The sequence below is a fragment of the Heptranchias perlo genome, chromosome 6, assembly GCF_035084215.1.
Source record: "Heptranchias perlo isolate sHepPer1 chromosome 6, sHepPer1.hap1, whole genome shotgun sequence".
Classification (NCBI taxonomy): domain Eukaryota; kingdom Metazoa; phylum Chordata; class Chondrichthyes; order Hexanchiformes; family Hexanchidae; genus Heptranchias; species Heptranchias perlo.
The window spans coordinates 45,572,977-45,592,484 of NC_090330.1; the positions used below are offsets into that span (position 1 = coordinate 45,572,977).

The window sequence follows — 19,508 nt, forward strand, 5'->3', positions numbered from 1 at the left end:
CGCAGCAGGCGCACTGCGCACCCGCATCACAGGCTGTCAGCAGGAGGAGCCCTATTTAAAGGGGCAGTCCTCCAATGCCCCTCCTGCAGCAAAGAACCAATTTAGGAGCATGGAGCAGGCCAGAGGCAAGGCTGCTCCCAGGTTCTCTGACTCCTCACTCCAGGTGCTGCTCGATGGGGTGAGGAGGAGGAGGAGGCAATTTTTTTTCCCATCGGATGGTAGGAAGTGTCCTTCCTTCACCACCAAGAAGGCCTGGCTGGAGGTGGCCGAGGAGGTCCTCAGCAGTGGCAATGTGTCCAGAACCTGGGTGCAGTGCAGGAAGAAATTTAATGACCTAACCAGATCAGCCAAAGTGAGTATACTTACGCATTCTCACACACTCCATCTTCCACATCACCTCCACCACCACACAACTCCTTCTGCACTGCCACCACAACGCTCTTGCATCACTCCTCACACCCACTCAACTATCATCCTCACCTTGCCTGCACATACTCACCGCCCCAGTTCCCATTCGACCACTACCAGGCAACCCAATCCTCATACAATCCCATGGCTATATCTCACACGCACCCTCCCATGCATCTCCCTCACGCTTTCCCCCACCCACACCAATGCATGCAGCGGGTCACCGTGCAACCATCACTCAATCACGCCTCTGTGTTTTGCCTTGAAAGGAGAAGAGATGCCAGAATGCCCGGGAGAGGGCAAGGACCGGAGGGGGCCTGACACACCAGGTGGCCTTAACAGATGCGGAGCAGCAGGCACTCGAAATAAGCCGGACGCTGGAGTGCCTGTCGTGGCGGATGCCGAGATTGGGAGTGCACAAGCGGCTGGTGACACACTCAGCACTCATGATCTTAGCATCACTTGACATCTGCAGCACCTCAACATCTGTCCACATGCTTTCTGTTCTCTTGCAGGGCCATCTGCGACCGCCGTGACTGCGGAGGGTGATTCCTCAGAGGACCTGCCGGCCCCTGAGCGTCCATCGTCACATCTGAGCCAGCCATCCACCAGCGCAGATACACACACCTCGTTGGGTCCCCCTCCTCACTTAGTTGGGCTTGCACATGGTGAGTCACCATGCACGTGAGCACGAGCAGACCCTGGTGGCAGGGGCAGCCGTGGAGAGTCCGCGTCGGTGGGAGCACTCTTCTCCAGGCTCTGCTCAGCTGGACCCAGATGCTGAACCCAGGGGGCCAGCCGTGAAACAGAGGGTTATCGAGGGGCAGCAGCACGTTGCTGAGGTACTGGAACAGTTGCCACGTGCACTCTCCACAATCGCACAGAGGATGGAGTAGTCCAACTCCTGCATGAGTGGAATACTGTCTCAGGGACGTGAAGGCATCTCTGAGAGTGTCGCGGGTAGGTGCGAGAATGTCTGCAATGGAGGAAAGGCTAGCCTCCATCGAGCGTCAAGCACAGCTCAATAATGAGTCCGTTCAGGCCCTGACAACGGCCGTTCGGATTCAGGGTGAGCAACATTCTGCCGCCTTAAACAGGCTGACAGACACCTTACAACTGGCCTTCCAAGGCTTCACACAAGTCCACCAAACTGTCGTCCAGCAAGGTGGAAGGAGTGATGTGAGCCTGGGCCAGGAGAGGGATGATGGTGAAAGGAGACATGGAAGTGGGGACGCCACTCAAAGCGCTCCCACGTCTCACCCGTTGCCCCCCTCTCAACCAGTACCTACAATGCTGCCTCCTCTCCACGTGGCCATGTCTGCCCCTGGACAGGTGCAGGTGGAGCAGTCTTTGGAGGGGCCCTCACGGGCACCGAAACCCAGAGAGCGTCTGCGCAAAGCATCTCATCGGTCAGGGCATGGACAAGAGCAACCTGCCATACCTCTGCTGAAGCCACAGGGTAGCACCATGTAGGGATTCCCGTAAATGTAAGGCAAATTATTTGTGAGCACAAAGGGGATGCACAAGGGTGTAAGACGAAATGTCATGTTTTTGATTCATTTTCCTTTATTTTGCAAAAAATCATTAAAAATTGTTATCACCACTACTGCCATGTCTTTGAAAATCTTGTCTGGTTTGCGCAATAATGCCCTTTCCTGAGGATCACCATGAAGACCCACACCTGATGCCACCCATTGTGTCACTGCAGAGTGGGTGTAGGTGTATTTGCAGGGCTCTTTTGTGCAGATGACTGAGAGACGCCAGCCATGTCCCCGGTGGCACACTGAAAGGCTGCGGAGGAGAAGTTGTTGAGGGCAGTGGTAACTTTGACAGCGACAGGTAAGAAGATGGTGCTCGGGCCAGCTGGGAGCAAGTCGGCATGAAGGAAGCTGCAGATATTGACGACTACATGTCAAGTGACTCTGAGTCTCCATGTGCACTGCTGTTCAGAGAGGTCCAGGAAGCTGAGCCTCAGTCTGTAGACCCTGTGGCGAGGGTCGTGCCTTCTGCGATGCATCTCTTTCTGCAGTTGCCCTCCCTCCTGCTGTGCAGGTGGATGTGTCACAGCACTGTGTTGTGGAGCTCCATGTGTCAGAGGTGGACGGCGTGGCCGGCGAGGCTGGTGATGCTGTTCGTCCTCCAAGGAGGTCATGACTGCAGTTATGGCGGCCCCCATCCGGAAAATGTACGTTTGAGGGGGTCCGCAAGGTAGGTAAATGTGTCTGCGCACCGGGGTTGAGGTTCCAAGTTTGTGAATTTAATTGTTAGGAGGAGGGTGGTGGAGACCAAACTTTGTCCAAAATGACAGAGTGGCCTCCTGCATTAAGTGAGGGTCTGCCTCCCTCCCCCCCACCCCCCCCCCCCCCCCACCACCTGTCAAATGGACCTTTGCAGCTGCCACAGGCTGGTGGCTGCAACTCGTCCATTTCAACTGGGAGTGTTTCCCCCAGTAGGGGAAACACTCTTAGTTTAGATGAAAATCCCACCCCTCCTAAAATATCCTACAAATCAGGTCTGCTAACGACCTGAACTATCAAATTAATTGCCTTAAGTGGGATCCCGTCGACTTTAATTGCCGGCAGGAGTCCCGCATGCGGGGGCTGCGCGCACATCTAAGCGCGTCACTGGGGAACCCGGAAGTGGGTGGGTTGGAGCCGGGCTCCGGACCTGGCCCGGGAATCCCCGATTTTCGGAGCACCCCCCCGCCATGAACCCGCCGGCTCAGATGTCCAAAAATCGAGCCCATTATCCTAGCAGGTTAGTAGGCCTATTCTGGTTAAAATTAATTTTAAAAGTTAAATGTGATTTTACTATATATTTTATTTTGCCAGTTTGTTAGTGAAACAATGCCAATTAAGGCATAGTTGACCTGTAATACTTGCAACTATATCCTAGGCTTCTATAATATCACCACGGCTTTTTGTAGGCTAACAAAGAGATAAGCACCTTTTAACTTCAATGGAACCAACTTATTGTGAACAAACTCATCAGAATTAAACTTTCTTATAATAAATGATATGTAAAAATCAGACAGATCATAATCTCTCGCCCTAAAAACATACATATATAATGTATGCAGTTGCGGTTGGAAAATGTCCTTGAAATTAAAAAAGGTGCGTGTCCCATTAAATGCTCAGTCTAAAATGACAATGCTAGTTAAGATACATCAAAGAAAGCTACTAATCCGGATACATAGGTTTGTGAATTTTTGCCAGTTTAAAAAAAAAGTTTTCTTAAAGGAAAGATTAAGCGATTGCAGTGAAACATTCTTTTGGTTATACACTAATAGAGACATATGATAAAGAAATGAAATGTTGAAACTGCAATGCAAAGTTATAACAGCTGTTTTAGCAACTAATCCTGCTATTGCTTAGAAATTTGAATATTTTTATGATTTTTGGTATAAAGGGCTTGATCTACCCTCATTTAAACAAAAGGGATTCATGTATGTATATTGGTTTATAATGAATTATGATTGCATTTAGCATAGCAAGGAATGATGTGATGATGGTATGGAATGTGAGCAATGTCACAAGAATCTGATACCTACTTTATAAGTCTTTTACTTGTCATACAATAGGATCTTGGCACTTGGTGAATCTTCTCATTTCTGAATACCTAACTCATGTACTCCAGTCCTATATGGAAGAGGAGATGGAAAAGTCAGTACCAGAAGGCGTGGGTCAACTTTCACATGACACAATTCAGGAACCAGACTTAGAATCTGTTTTCAAAAAATATTCAGTACCATCAGAGTCTCTCAATATGAAATCTGAACAAATTGGTGACAAAGACCTTAATCTGCAAAATATCACTATCAAACCTTTGGGCTTTAAAGTTGATACTTTGACCGGCAACAAGGTAACTTTGTCCTGGAGTCTAATTAATAATGGTTCTTTAGTACCCATCATTTTAAGTCACCAAATCAATCAGTACTCTTATCATTTACTCTATCAGCGTTTAATACAAGCTCTGTGTTGGCAGAATGTTATTATATAGGCTAGGTTAGAATATAATCTAAGACTGTAGTTCTAGCAATAGTTCAAAAATTTTGTTAATTTCAAAATCTTGAAAATACCACATAATAATGTTGATGCAAAATTTAGTCCGTTTGAGTTGAATTAGGCTTACACATTTTGTCACCCTTGCCCCCCACCCCCCACCTCCCAACATGCACACAAATACACACAGTGGCAGCAAGTGAATTCAAATAGTCCTATACCTTTATGTGAAAACAAGTAATGATGTCCTGAGGCTGTTTCAACAGAAATAATGCATTTCCACTTGGACTCTGCCATTGAATCAACTATCATCACCCTCTCTGCATTTCTCTCCAGTGTGTCCATTAACTCGTAAATAAGGCTCTTGCCATCCACAACTTTATTGTGGATAACTATATTGACATTCTGCATTTGACTGAAACTTGGCTCATGGCTGGTGACACTTTGCCCCTTACTGAAGTCTCCCTGCCTGACTATAATTTCCACCACCTGCCCCACCCAAACTACCACAGTGGTGGTGTGACCCTTATCTCCAAGTCAGTGTGGTCTTTTCCCCTACACCTATGGCACCTTGTCCTTCTTCAAACAACTCAGCCGGTTCCACTGCTCTTGCCTCTTCTTCAAAATAATCATTCTTGATCACCCCCCAGCCCCAACCCAAGTTTCTGCCTGAGATTTCCACCCTTCTTCCCTCCCTCTAAACTGCGGATCATTCCTTTCCTGGTCCCCATGCTGACATTGCAAATAGTTCTTTCTCCTCAAGCACTGTGCACCTCCCTTTCAAAATTGTCATCATCAACCCCTCTTCAAAAGACCCACCCTCAATCCCTCTGTCCTTGCAAACTATCACCTCATCTCCAACCTTCCTTTCCTCACAAGTCCTCAAATGTGCTATGGCCTCCCCAAATCTGTGTCCATCACTCCTGCAAATCTGTTTGAATCTCTCCAATCGGGTTTATGCCCCTCCCACAATACTGAAACAACCCTAACCAAAGTCACTAACAACATTCTTTGTGACTGTGATCATGATGCATTATTACCCCCAACCCCCCCCCCCCCCCCCACCTCCTTCATCCTCCTTTACCTATCTGCAGCCTTTGACACAATCATCCAAACCATCCTCCTACAATATCTTTCCTCTGCTATCCAGCTTGGTGGCTCTACCCTTACTTGGTACCACTCTTACCTATCTAAGCATAGCCAGAGCATCTGTAGTAATGGCTTCTCTTCCTGCTTCTGCACTGTTACTTCAGCAGCCTCCCAAAGATCCATCCTTCGCCCCTTCCTCATCTACATGCTGCCCCTTGGTGACATCATCCACTGACATGGGGTCAGGTTCCACGTCTACGCTGAAGACATTCAACCCTACCTCTCCACCACTGCCTCCATGCTGTCAGACTACTTGTCTGACATATAGTCTTGGATGAGCTACAGTTTCCTCCAGCTAAACATTGGCAAGATTGCAGCCATTGTGTTCGGTCCCTTCCACAAACTCCATCCTCTTCCCTTACCACTGTTGTAGGTTGAAGCAGACTGTTCACAACCTCGCTGTCCTTTTGACCCCAAGCTGAGCTTCTGAACTCATATCTCCATCGCAAAGGCTGCCTACTTCCACCTCCGTAACGTTGCATGCCTCGGCTCCTACCTCAGTCCATCTGCCACTGAAACATTAATTCATGCCTTTGTCACCTCTAGATTCAACTATTCCAATGCTATCCTGGCAGGCCTCCCTTCTCCACCCTCTGTAAACTTCAACTCATTCAAATCACTGCAGCCTGTATTCTATCCTGTACCAAGTCTCACTCACCCATCACCCCTGTGCTTGCCTACATTGGTTCCTGGTCCCCATTGCCGCAAATTTAAAATTTTTATCTTTGCGTTTAAAGCCCTCCATCACCTTAATCCTCCCTATCTCTGTAGCCTCCTTCAGCTCTACACGCACCCCCCCCCCCCCAAACTCCCAAAGTCGCCATTCCTCTCATTCAGGCCTCTGGTGCATCTCCCCTCCCTTTATCTTACTGTTGGCTGTTGTGCCTTCAGCTGCCAAGGCACCATACTCTGGAATTCTGTCCCTAAACCTTTCCATCTCTCCACCTCCCCCATCTCCTTTAAAACCCACCTCTCTAACCAAGCTTTTGGTCATCCCTCCTAATATCTCTTGCCTTGGATAGGCATCCATTTTTAAAATTATGCCTTTGTGAAGTGTTTTGGGACTTTTTTTAAGGTGCTACATAAATGCAAGTTGCGTCAAAAGGTGTGGTGGTTCTATGAACTGGTGAATCAACACATGAATCTGGGACTGAGAATGAAAAAAAAAACTGAAGACTCATCATTCTGTTACAGATAGAAAAGTTCAATTGGTTCTTCTGTCATTGTCAATAATTATCTGCAGAATGTTTAAAAAGCTAAGTTGCTTTAAATCTTGTGATTATTTCATACAGTTAATTCAAGTTTTGGTTGAAGATGAGCCAAGTAAAAGCACTCTTAAGCTGAATCTGTCATTAGGGAAGAAAGCAGTTGTCACTTTAAAGAATGGTCAGACATTTGAAATCCACACTTCCAGGATGCAGCAAAATGTTACTGGTGATGTGCAAACATAAGTGATTTATTCATACTGTGTACAAAGAAGATTTTCAAAGCACCAAAACAGCACTGCTGAAAGACAAGTATGACCAGGAATGGAATGACTCAGTTATTACTTACATTGATGTATAAATCTATCCATCTTTACAGATTTAAGATTTTAAAAAATATGTACAATTGTTGACTTTATCTAGTATAATTTACAAATATTTGGTAATTTGATCAGAAATGGAGCTAAGGTTTGGGGAATCGGGATGGGGAGGGTAGCGTATTGCAATATTATTCAGTATATCAGATTTCTATGATTCTGAATGGAAAGACATCCATAGCATAGTTGCAACGATCCATCCATCACAGCTCTGCCCCTAAATATAATGGAATTTGTGTTTTTTTCCACCTTGATAGCTGATGTAACCAGCTAGTGTAAACAAAATGCATTCGTATAGCATGTTAATTAAAGGAAATGTTAAACAATCATAACATTAATAAACTGTTCTTTCTTATTTTTAATTATTTTAATAATGACTAATTATTAAACGTATAGAACAAAACCTACTTGGGTAAAGCCACTGCCTGGTGAAATATTGAGGCAAACAGACTAGAAGGTCCCAGGTTTTATTACTAATCTGTGCTAAATGAGCTGATCCTATCCAGTGTAGTAGTGGGAACAATAATTGATCCCAGTACCCTGAGCTAAGGAGAAAGAAAATCAACCATGATTCCTGCTCCTGGAAAGTATGCATATCTGGATGTTGGGTAAAAACATGATTGGGCTTGGTTTGATGCCTTCCATGGTTTACCAATACTCACTGTAAATGAAGAATGAACACTTGTGTGAGATATTAGAGGACTACTGACACCTGTAGAACCATACCCAGCAAGAGTCAACGCCTTCAGTAGAGAAGAAGAAAAAAGGACATTTTTTTTAAATGTTCCCTGGCTGGAACCAGTCAATCAGTCAGTTATTAGCTGTCTCCAGGCTGATCATAGTTGCCAGAAGACTTCACCGACACGCTCTTCCCTCTGCCAGCTCCCACAATGACTACTCATTGTCACTCTTCCATTCAGATTACACTGTCTCAGCATTTGCCTTCCACAGAGCTTTTTCCCAGCTGGGACCCATTCTGTCACCCGAGGATGCTGAACTTGAACCAGAGAGCATGCTAGCCTGGTCCAGTGATGAACCTATATAAAATCTTAATAAGACCTCAGTTAGAGTGCTGTGTGCAGTATTGGGCTCTGCACTATAGGAAGAATATTGAGGCTTCAGAGAGGGTACAACACAGATTCACTAAGATCCCATCTGATATGAGGAAATACAAAGAAGGACTTTAAAAAACTGGGGCTTTTTTTCATTAGAATAACGTAGATTTCAAGGCAACATGATAAAAGTGTTTAAAGTTATGAAAGGATGATACAGGGTAGATAGAGGCAGATTTTTCTAGTAGTTGAGGGGTCTAGAATGAGGGGCCATGGATAGGAACATAGGAACACACAGGAGTAGGCCATTTAGCCCCTTGAGCTTGTTCCGCCTTTCAATGAGATCATGGCTGATCTGTGACCGAACTCCATGTACCCACCTTAGCCCCATATCCCTTAATATCTTTCAAAATAACAAAAGTCTATCAATCTCAGATTCAATATTAACAATTGAGCTGGCATCAACTGCCGTTTGTGAAAGAGTTCCAAACTTCTATCACCCTTTGCATGTAGAAGTGTTTCCTAACTTCACTTCTGAAAGTCCTGGCTCTAATTTTTAGGCTATGTCCTCTAGTCCTAGACTCCCCAAGCAGCGGAAATAGTTTCTCTCTATCTACCCTATCAGTTCCCTTAATATCTTGAAAACTTCGATCAAATCACCTCTTAATTTTCTAAATTCCAGGGAACATAACACTAGTTTGTGTAATCTCGCCTCGTAATTTAACCCTTGGAGTCCAGGTATCTTTCCAGTAAATCTATGCTGCACTCCCTCCAAGGCCAATATATCTTTCCTGAGGTGCGGTGCCCAGACCTTAACATTTTTTAAAATCCGTTTATGGGATGTGGGCGTCGCTGGCAAGGCCAGCATTTACTGCCCATCCCTAATTGCCCTTGAGAAGGTGGTGGTGAGCCGCCTTCTTGAACCGCTGCAGTTCGTGTGGTGAAGGTTCTCCCACAGTGCTGTTAGGAAGGGAGTTCCAAGATTTTGACCCAGCGACGATGAAGGAACGGCGATATATTTCCAAGTCGGGATGGTGTGTGACTTAGAGGGGAACGTGCAGGTGGTGTTGCTCCCATGTGCCTTCTGCTCTTGTCCTTCTAGGTGGTAGAGGTCACGGGTTTGGGAGGTGCTGTCGAAGAAGCCTTGGCGAGTTGCTACAGTGAATCCCGTGGATGGTACACACTGCAGCCACAGTGCACTGGTGGTGAAGGGAGTGAATGTTTAGGGTGGTGGATGGGGTGCCAATCAAGCGGGCTGCTTTGTCCTGGATGGTGTCGAGCTTTTCGAGTGTTGTTGGAGCTGCATTCATCCAGGCAAGTGGAGAGTATTCCATCACACTCCTGACTTGTGCCTTGTAGATGGTGGAAAGGCTTTGGGGAGTCAGGAGGTGGGTCACTCACCACAGAATACCCAGCCTCTGACTTGCTCTTGTAGCCACAGTATTTATATGGCTGGTCCAGTTAAGTTTCTGGTCAATGGTGACCCCCAGGATGTTGATAATTCTCCAGGTGTGGTCTAACCAGGACTTTGTATAGCTGTAGCATAACTTCTATCCCCTTGTATTCTAGTCCTCTAAATATAAAGGCCAGCATTCCATTAGCCTTTTTGATTATTTTCTGCACCTCTCCATGACATTTTAATGATCTATGTACATGGACCCCTAAGTCTCTTTGGACCTCCACTGTTTTGAGCTTTTCACCATTTAGAAAGTACTCTGATCTATTCTTTTTGGGTCCAAAATGGATTACCTCACACTTGCCTACGTTGAAATCCATTTGCCACAGTTTTGCCCATTCACTTAATCTATTAATATCTCTCTGTAATTTTATGCCACAGTTTTGCCCATTCACTTAATCTATTAATATCTCTCTGTAATTTTATGCTTGCGTCTATATTGCTTACAATTGTCAGAATGATTTGCCTTGACTTCAATTGGATATAGTGATACTTTATTAACTTCACACAAGGATCAACACATGCAAGTGTCTAAGCAGTAGTTAACAGCACAGAACAAGAATTATATTACCTGTTCCGTTCTGGGTAAAAGGTGAATCCACTTCTCGCTCCTCTCGCTTCTACTTTCTTTCTCCTCTACCCTGCATCTGAGTAGGGGCTGGCTACTTATACACTGAGTTAACCCCTGGTCCCCCTTCTCATAGCAGCAAATTTTTAAGCCACTTATAGGTGGTTCCCTTATTAGGTCCGACTGTCCCAAGAGCTCCAACTTTTGGGTGGAGAGTGCCCTATCTTCCTACTATTCAGCTGTCGAGGTTGCACATACGCATCTCTGGTCTTATCTCCTAGTTGTAAATTATCCCACTCCCATGCTGACTCTGTGTTAAACAACTTCAGATGAACCATACCACATAGCGTGACTACCTCATCCTTTATCTCCTGACTTACAAGTTGCTTTTGTTCACACACAGACAGCAACTTTGTCTCCCTCAGCACCACCCCCTTGCTAAATATCTAGATGCTATGTGAGATGGGATACTTGACTATGCTCAATTTAAACCATATTCTCACATTTCCCTCCCTTTGAACCTGAATGAAACCTCTCTGGGTCAATTTTCACCTTACCCTGTAACTTTCTTCTCGATCTTGTCTAAGATCACCTTGAGTTACATTTTATTATATAAACACACAGAAGTATACATATTGCTTCTAAGTTTCATTTGGTTAATAGTACACATCATGATATAGACAAAGAAAATCATAATACACTGTACAGAAAGCTACAGTGTACCATATTATCAAGAAATCATGGACTTCAAAGATTCTTCAGCTCTCCTTTTACTAATATCCATCTTGCCGAAATTCTTCCTCAGTAGTCCCAATTTCATTGTTAACTCAAAGGAACCTAATGCTGAATTTTGGAAGTCCAAATTTCTCTGTCCCTCTTTATTTTAATTTCAATCCCTCCTATAGGTACCAGTGTTTAACTATATCCTGATTGTTTCATTAATTAGTCGGTTTTTCTATGGAGCATGTGTCAGTGCCTTGCTTAAAAGGTTTTCTCACTCTCCTGGGCCACATTAACCATTTCATGTCGTGCTGTTGTCAAGTAACTGAACATATCTGAGACCCGTTCTTCAGTGCATCTTCATCAGACATTTCTGCATACTAGTTGCCTCACATGCAACATATCATAGGTAACTTGATGCTGGCCAGTTTCTTTTTCCTCATGGTATTGGCGAATGTGTTTTCCATGGCACATTCAAGATTCAATCCTGTAAGAGCAACTGCTCTGATTAAAGAGTGGTTTCAATAGCTCACCAGGCCGTAGGCCTTTGTAATCATGTTATTCATCCTGGTCTCTATTTCCAATGGCAACATACATTTGTATCTTTCATGTCCACTGTAGCCATTCTTGGGGTTTCAGGTTATCTTATCAAAAAATCAGGGAGTATCTGGAGGTCTTTGCTTATCTCCCACTGCATGGTCCCGATGTCCCAGGTAGTCGCCAGGATATCAAATGCAGTTTTCTCATTGTTCAGTATAGGCAAGGACACAAATATTTCCAAGAGAAACCAACAATTTACTATTCTCAACTACATTTTCCTGATTTTCACTGGATTGTACATTTATACCAGATTGATATCTTTAGTAAATCATGCTCAGATGATTTATGTTACTCATGGATGCACTCACACATCTTTCCCTAACCCCCTTAGTGTGGTTCCTGAAATTCACCCATAATCACCTCAGAAAAATTCCCATTTGGTGATGTAATTTCTTTGTCTCTATCTTATATCCTCAATCACTTCCTGTCATCCAATTTTACACATCCCATTATGTTACCATTTCATCTCATTCATGAGCCCTGGAGGAACTTTACCGTCCAATATAAAATTAACATCCGGTCCAATATCTTTAGGGTTTTTCTCCGAGTCCAATATCTTAATACATTTTTTTGTTTATTTTACTTGAATCTTCTTGGACCACTTTTATTCCCAAAATATCTTAAGCCCATTTTATCATTTCAAAATTATTCCAATTCTGGAAAGTAGTATTATTGGACTAACAGGACTTGTCAGTGTATAATTTAGACTTGTCAGTGTATAATTTAGGCCAGTTAGCTTAACATCTGTCATAGAGAAAATGCAATCTATTATTAAGGAGGTTATAGCAGGGCACTTAGAAAATCTCAATGCAATCAGGCAACGTCAACACATCTTTGTGAAAGGGAAATTTATTAGAGTTCTTTGAGGAAGTATCAAGCAACGTGGATAAAGGGGATACTGTGGATGTGGTGTACTTGGATTTCCAGAAGGCATTTGACAAGGTGCCACATCAAAGGCTACTACACAAAATAAGAGCTCATGGTGTAGGGGGTAACATATTAGCATGGATAAAGGATTGATTAGCTAACAGGAAACAGAGAGTAGGCATAAATGGGTCATTTTCAGGTTGGCAAGCTGTAACGAGTGGAGTGCCATGTGGGTCAGTGCTGGGGCCTTAACTATTTACAGTCTATATCAATGACTTGGATGAAGGTAGGTAGGAAAGTAAGTTGTGAAGAGGACATAAGGAGTTTGCCAAGGGATATAGATAGGTCAAGTGAGTGCGCAAAAATTTGGCAGATGGAGTATAATGTGGGAAAATGTGAACTTGTCCATTTTGGCAGGAGGAATAGAAAAGCAATATATTATTTAAATGGAGACTGCAGAACTCTGAGGTACAGAGGGATCTGGGTGTCCTCGTACATGAATCACAAAAAGTTAGTATGCAGGTACAACAAGTGATTAGGAAGGCAAATGAAATGTTGTTATTTATTGCAAGGGGAATGGAATATAAAAGTAGAAATGTTTTGCTACGGTTCTTCAGGGCATGAGACCACCTAGAATACTGTGTGCAGTTTTGGTCTCCTTTTTTAAGAAAAGACATAATTGCTTTAGAGACGGTTCAGAGAAGCTTCACTCGACTGATTCCTGGGGTGAGGGGGTTATCTTATGAGGAAAGGTTGGACAAGTTGGGCCTGTATACACTGGAGTTTAGAAGAATGAGAAGTGATCTTACTGAAACATATAAGATCCTGAGGGGACTTGAAGGGGTAGATGCTGAGAGGATGTATCCCCTTGCGGAAGAGACTAGAACTAGGGGACACAGTTTAAAAATAAGGGGTCTCCAATTTAAGACGGAGATGAGGAGAAATTTTTTCTCTCAGAGGGTTATGAGTCTTTGGAACTCCCTTCCCCAGACAGCAGTGGAGGCAGGGTCATTGAATATTTTTAAGGCTGAGTTAGATAGATTCCTGATTAACAAGGGAGTCAAAGGTTTTAGTAGGTAAATGGGAAAGTGTAGTTGGGGTCACAATCAGATCAGCCATGATCTTATCAAATGGCAGAGCAGGCTCGAGGGGCCGAATGGCCTACTCCTGCTCTTAATTCGTAGTTTGTATGTATGTTTGTATGTTTATTTCCCCAAAATACTCACTCTGATACACAGCACTGGACAGGGACCACTTAGACTGGATTCTTTTTTGTTGTAAATAAATTTGATCATCCCCTTAAATTTCAAATAAATTTTCCCTTCTCGGGTGCTTGAACAGCAACTCTTATCAATTTATTTTATCAATTCCAATTTCAGAAACAAATTATGTCCAGGCTTCATGGTTTTACAGTAGAGACAGAAGTGCTTGTAATTACTTTTGGATATATCGGCCCATATCTCCTCCCTCGAGCACTCTGACCCGAAAGACAATAAATAACCCTGAATGGGTTAATGCCGAGCCTTTGAGAAGCAAAGTCTTGGTCCAAATTGTCACCACACTGTGATACTGGATATCTGCTGATGTCTACAAATAAGGTCTTAAATTCTTAACACCACTGGATCGTTTCCTGCACCAGTACTACTCCAGCAAAGGTTGCTCTGTAAGTTTGTGAAGCCAAAAAGAACTACTCTTGGTAATGCTGCACCATCATCACTTATGTGTTCCTGAAACCACAGTTCCCTGTGTAAAAGAAAAGAATAACAGGAAATCCATGGTGGCTCCTCTTGAGAGCCCGAGGGGTTAATTTGTCAATTCATGATTTCCTTCTGTCTCCGTGGGGAAATATCCATTTAAATTAAGGAACTTAAAAATCTTATATGCATAACCAAAGCAGTGGGTCAGAAGAACATGGGCGAGCCTATCTCCCAAGTTTTCTCTCATTAAGGGACAATAAAACTGCATATGAATCAGCAGATTTGGAAGTTCAGGGAGTGAGGAGGAGTCAATCACAATAGTAATTTTTTTAGCTGTAATATCATTGAAACAAAAATGCTTTGAAGAAGTTCAAATTGATCTTTTTCCAAAAAGTCTTTGTGCTTTTATAACTGATAACTTGCACAAAGATCCTAATACAATTAAACCCTGGATAATAAATTTCAGCTTCTCTAACTTCCAATTTTCAAAACATGAGTCATGAAGGCACAAAAGTTTACCAATTTTTATCCATCCTTAGTATTTGAAAATCCATTAAAAACAGCAGCAATCAACAGTATTTCCTTTTATCAACTTTAAACGTTCTATGAAACAATTCTGCAGTTCAATCTAACTACTCCAGATCGTTTTCACAGAGATAGCAGAGATCCTTTTACCATTTTTTTTCTTCATGGTCACTTTGGTTTGACCACCATCAATCACAAGATCAAAGGGTCAGTTTGCTAACAGCTATCACATTTCACTGCACCGTAAAACATGATTAAACAAATAAAGTTACTTCAAAATGTCCCAATATTTTAACATATCAATTCTCCCTCACCAATACTCAACACAGCTTAAACTTCAAATCACACGACATTTACTTCAAATCATTAAACATTTAAGAAATTAAAAATGCCAATTTTTATGTGATAATCTCATGTCCGGAATTTGAGATGCTCACATTTTTTTATAAGAACCAGAATTTTACGTGGCCAAAATAAAAGTCTGGTTTTCACAATTTAATAGGTTAGTTAACCTCAATAACTCCAATTTTAATTCAGCAACATCAGAATGAAACACAAGACAAAACAGATAAAGTTATCAATATAGCACGTGCTAACTAAAACCCAATAAATTACATCGTCTTTCGTTTCGTTGTTTCTTCAGGCACGCCTTTACAAAAACTGTGAAAATACTGGAAATAGCTGCTTTCCCAGCTAAACAAAATCGTTGTAACATTACACAAAAGAGGAAAACACATAACAAGCATTAAAAAGGGCTAGCCCGCAACCTCGAAAAGAAAGCACTCACAATGAGGACAGGCTTTTTAAAGAGGCAGTACACTGAAAACAAAAGAACACATTCTGTAGCTTGTGATCCTCTCCCTTTCTCCTTCTTGATTCCTTCATAGAACCCCATTCTGTACCAACTCAAAGTCTGAAGCTCACAGTCTGTATCCTCACCCAAGCCTGATGTAGTGAAGGTCCCTCCATCTTTCCTTTTGTTCTTCTTCCTCATCTTTCAACCTATCCGTCTGAATTTCAACTTCCTCTCTCAACCTCCCCAACTCCTGTGGCTAAACAAGAAGAATCCTGCTTTCCAATCCTCTTTGATTTCCTTCTCTCTTACCAGTTTCTTCATCTTAGTCACCACCTCACACGAAGTCTGACAGATTTTAACTAATAAAGTGCAAGTTCCTATGTTCTCCTTGTCCTCCTGCACAATCTTACCCTCAGTTACTTGACTTTGAATCCATTTTGTCGCCTTTTGACACGAATCCCCTTCAAGACTAGTCAAAAATGACACTAAATCTGTTACACATTTCTCAAACTTCTTATCTCGGGCTTTCTCAACATCAGTTGAACCATCTGGTCGCCCTGATGCGCACAGAGATGTGCAGCATAGACTAATAACTATCTACCTTTCTCCATTTTAATCTTTTTCTCGTCCACTCGTTTCTGGACATAGTCCTCATCATTCCCTATCACAGATAGTAATTCCACTACGTCTAGATTCTCTAGTTGTTTTAAGAATGCCTTTACTACCTCCGTAGAGCTGGCCATTATGGAACACGTTGACTACTGGCAGGTAATGCAAGTCACCTGCATGTTTCCTTCCCAAACCAATCAAAGTCATCTCTGGGACTTCATTTAAAGAAAACAAATATGTCAAGTCCCACCAGAGTTGCCAGTTTGTCAGAATGATTCGACTTGACTCCAATTGGATATAGTGATACTTTATTAACTTTACACAAGGATCAACACATGCAAGTGTCCAAGCAGTAGTTAACAGTACAGAACAAGAATTATATTACCCGTTCCATTCTGGGTAGAAGGTGTGTCCGCTTCTTGCTTCTCTCGCTTCTACTTTCTTTCTCCTCCACCCTGCGTCCGAATAGGGGGTGGCTCCTTATGCAGTGGGTTAACCCCTGGCCCCCCTTCTCACTGCAGCAAATTTAGCCACTTATAGATGGTTGCCTTATCAACATTTTGGCGGCCCATCAATTGTTCTTCCTTGATTCTGGAATGTAGTTGCTTAGCGACATGTTCGGACATACAAGCCGATCTTTTGTTTCACGGTTTTTGCCTCAGATAGCATGGTTGTGTGTTTTTAACCACGAGTATTAATGCACTAAGGCTGGTTCCTGTTGTTTCGAATCCATAACCCCGATAAGTCTAATACTTTGAATTCCTCATACATTTGTATGAAAACTATATTTCCTTTCACAATGCTACCTATCTTTGTGTCATCAGCAAACTTGGATATGTGACTCTCAATCCCATCATTTAAGTCGTTAATAAATACAGTGAATAGTTGAGGCCCCAGCACAAATCCCTGATGTAGCTGCCCCAGGAAGCTGTGGAAGCTACATCATTATTTAATGATGTAGCTTCCACAGCTTCCTGGGGCAGCAAATTCCACAGACCTACTACCCTCTGAGTGAAGAAGTTTCTCCTCATCTCAGTTTTGAAAGAGCAGCCCCTTATTCTAAGATTATTCCCCTTATTTCTAGTTTCACCCATCCTTGGGAACATCCTTACCGCATCCACCCGATCAGCCCCTTCACAATCTTATATGTTTCAATAAGATCGCCTCTCATTCTTCTGAACTCCAATGAGTTAAATCCAATTATTTAACATGTCTGCTATTTCCTTATTGTCATTTACAATATCACCATTATCAGTTTTTAAGGGGCCCACTTTGCTCTTGACCACCCTCTTTTTCCTAACATAATTGTAAAAAAATTTTGTGTTGATTTTGATATCCCTTGCAAGTTTCTTTCCATACTCCCTTTTTGTAGCTCTTATTATCTGTTTTGTCACCCTTTGCCATTCTTTGTATCTCTCCCAGTCGCCAGGGTCTGTGCTATTTTTTTGCATTTTTGTATGTTTTTTCTTTTAATTTTACGTTGTTGACTTTTGTCAAGTAGCGCTCTTGCCCCTTAGGGATAAAAACTGGTTCTGTTACAAGTTCAAATGTAAGAGATTTACACAGAGAGCTGAGGCTGTGGAATTCACATCCAGGGTTAGTGGTTGAGGCAGAAACTATTTCAACATTCAAGACTAGATTGGATAGGTGGATGAAGGAAAAGGGGATGGAGGAATTTAGGGACAGGATGGGTAAATGCGATTAGGGCTATTTGTTTGCGTAGAGGGTACAACAACAACTTGCATTTATATAGCGGCTTTAATGTAGTAAAATGTCCCAAGCCAAACGCCGACATGGTTGGGTTGACTGGCCTGTTTCCATGTCAATGTCTGTGTATTTCTATGTATAAGTCAACAGTACGCTATGCCACTAGACAGATAACTACTCAGACTTAACCTGTTTCCAATGAGGGGATTTATGATGGGCAGCAAAATACCTCTTTTAAAAAGTGAATTCCACTTCACACATCTTTACGGGGACTATTTCAGTACAGTAAATAAAGGTTGATTTTTTTCCCTTATGTGTAAGTAGGAACCGAAGTTTCCTAGTTTACTTCAACAGCATCTCCAACCTCAACAATTGAGACGAACAAGAGCAGCAGTATCATGGGAAAACCATCACCTCCAAAGTTCCCCTCCAAGCCACACACCATCCTGACTTGGATACATATCGCCATTCTTTCATCGTCACTGAGTCAAAATCCTGGAAATCCCTACCTAACACTATCGTGGGAGGGCCATCATCACAAGGATTGCAACGGTTCAAGGGGAAGGCTCCCCATCACTTTCTCAGGACAACTAGGGATGGGCAATAAATGTGGCCTTGCCAGCATTGGCCATATCCAAAAACAAGTCAACACAACATCAATAGCGACGCTTCAAACACTATTTCTCCTTCGTGTGGAATTTTATCCTCGGATGCAATTATACTACCACTTGGTCGGGTAAGTTGCATATACAAGCACACTATTTTGGAAGGGAAAGAATGTACTGCTGCAAGTCTTTGCTCTCCTTACCATATCTCCAATAATGGAGAAAGAATTAGCTCAATAAAAAGTTAATCTTTGGTGGAGGGGAGCTGGGAGCTAATCCACCCTGGTCTTAAACAGAAAGCCCAGGCTGCTTGCTGGAGGATGGAAGGCCAGGTGTTAGTGAAAAGGAAACCTTGGGGAAGGTAGTTTATCTGTAAAATAGCAGCTTTTTTTATAGCTCTTAATCTTTGGAGCTGATTGGGGGGTTGAGAGTTGTCGGACATGATAACTTAAAGACTGATGATACCACAAAGAAGCCACTAGAGTCTGTGAGAAAAGTATAGTGTGTTAATATGGGAGTGTGTGAGAATGGGATTATAGTTTTCCATAAATATGCCTGAAAATGCACCAGATTGCCCCACTTTGCATGCAAATTTGTTTATTTTCTGAGAAATACAGCCCCCCCAGTATGATAGTCTACTCCTTCAGTGAGATAGGGGCCCAGAACAGATCTTACAGATGGTCCCCTCCCCCGCCGTTTGAGCAGGCCCTGTAAGCACAACCTTAAACAGTGACTACATTCACTCAGTACAAGTTTCCAATCCAACCTCACCGTTGATATCTGCTATGCCCTTAAAATCACCTCAGGCCTTCTCTCTGGCGACATTGGGAAGCAACCTAAATTCTGGGTTTTTGCAATTTGTTTTTAAACTATACCTACCTTCGAAGGAATAAGCACGGTTGCATTGATAAATACCTCCCCCCCCCCCACCCCCAGCACCACCCATTCGTTTTAAGCAAAAATAGATTTTTTTAATATCTGAGGAAACTTGTTCCCATCCAAAAAGGGCGCCCCATTTTCTTTGCAGCAGTATAATGTCATTTTTGCGACACGGTGAGTAATCTTGATGCAAAATAAATAGTTTTATCACGATTGGCACAACAGCAACACGAGGAACCGGGTACATTTCCATGGCAATTCCCTATTTAATTATAATTCTTGCTAAC

At 42.9% G+C, this 19,508-nt stretch overlaps 1 protein-coding gene across 1 annotated transcript in view; it reads left to right on the top strand.

The window, feature by feature from the left end:
* Positions 1 to 7,009, top strand: part of LOC137323183 (DNA-binding protein RFX8-like) — a 54,908-nt gene extending 47,899 nt beyond the window's left edge. The window contains exons 12-13 of the mRNA XM_067986691.1: positions 3,989 to 4,269; positions 6,851 to 7,009. Coding sequence (XP_067842792.1) covers positions 3,989 to 4,269; positions 6,851 to 7,009 — 440 coding nt within the window. The remainder of the gene's footprint in view (positions 1 to 3,988; positions 4,270 to 6,850) is intronic.
* The last annotated feature ends 12,499 nt before the right edge of the window (positions 7,010 to 19,508 follow it).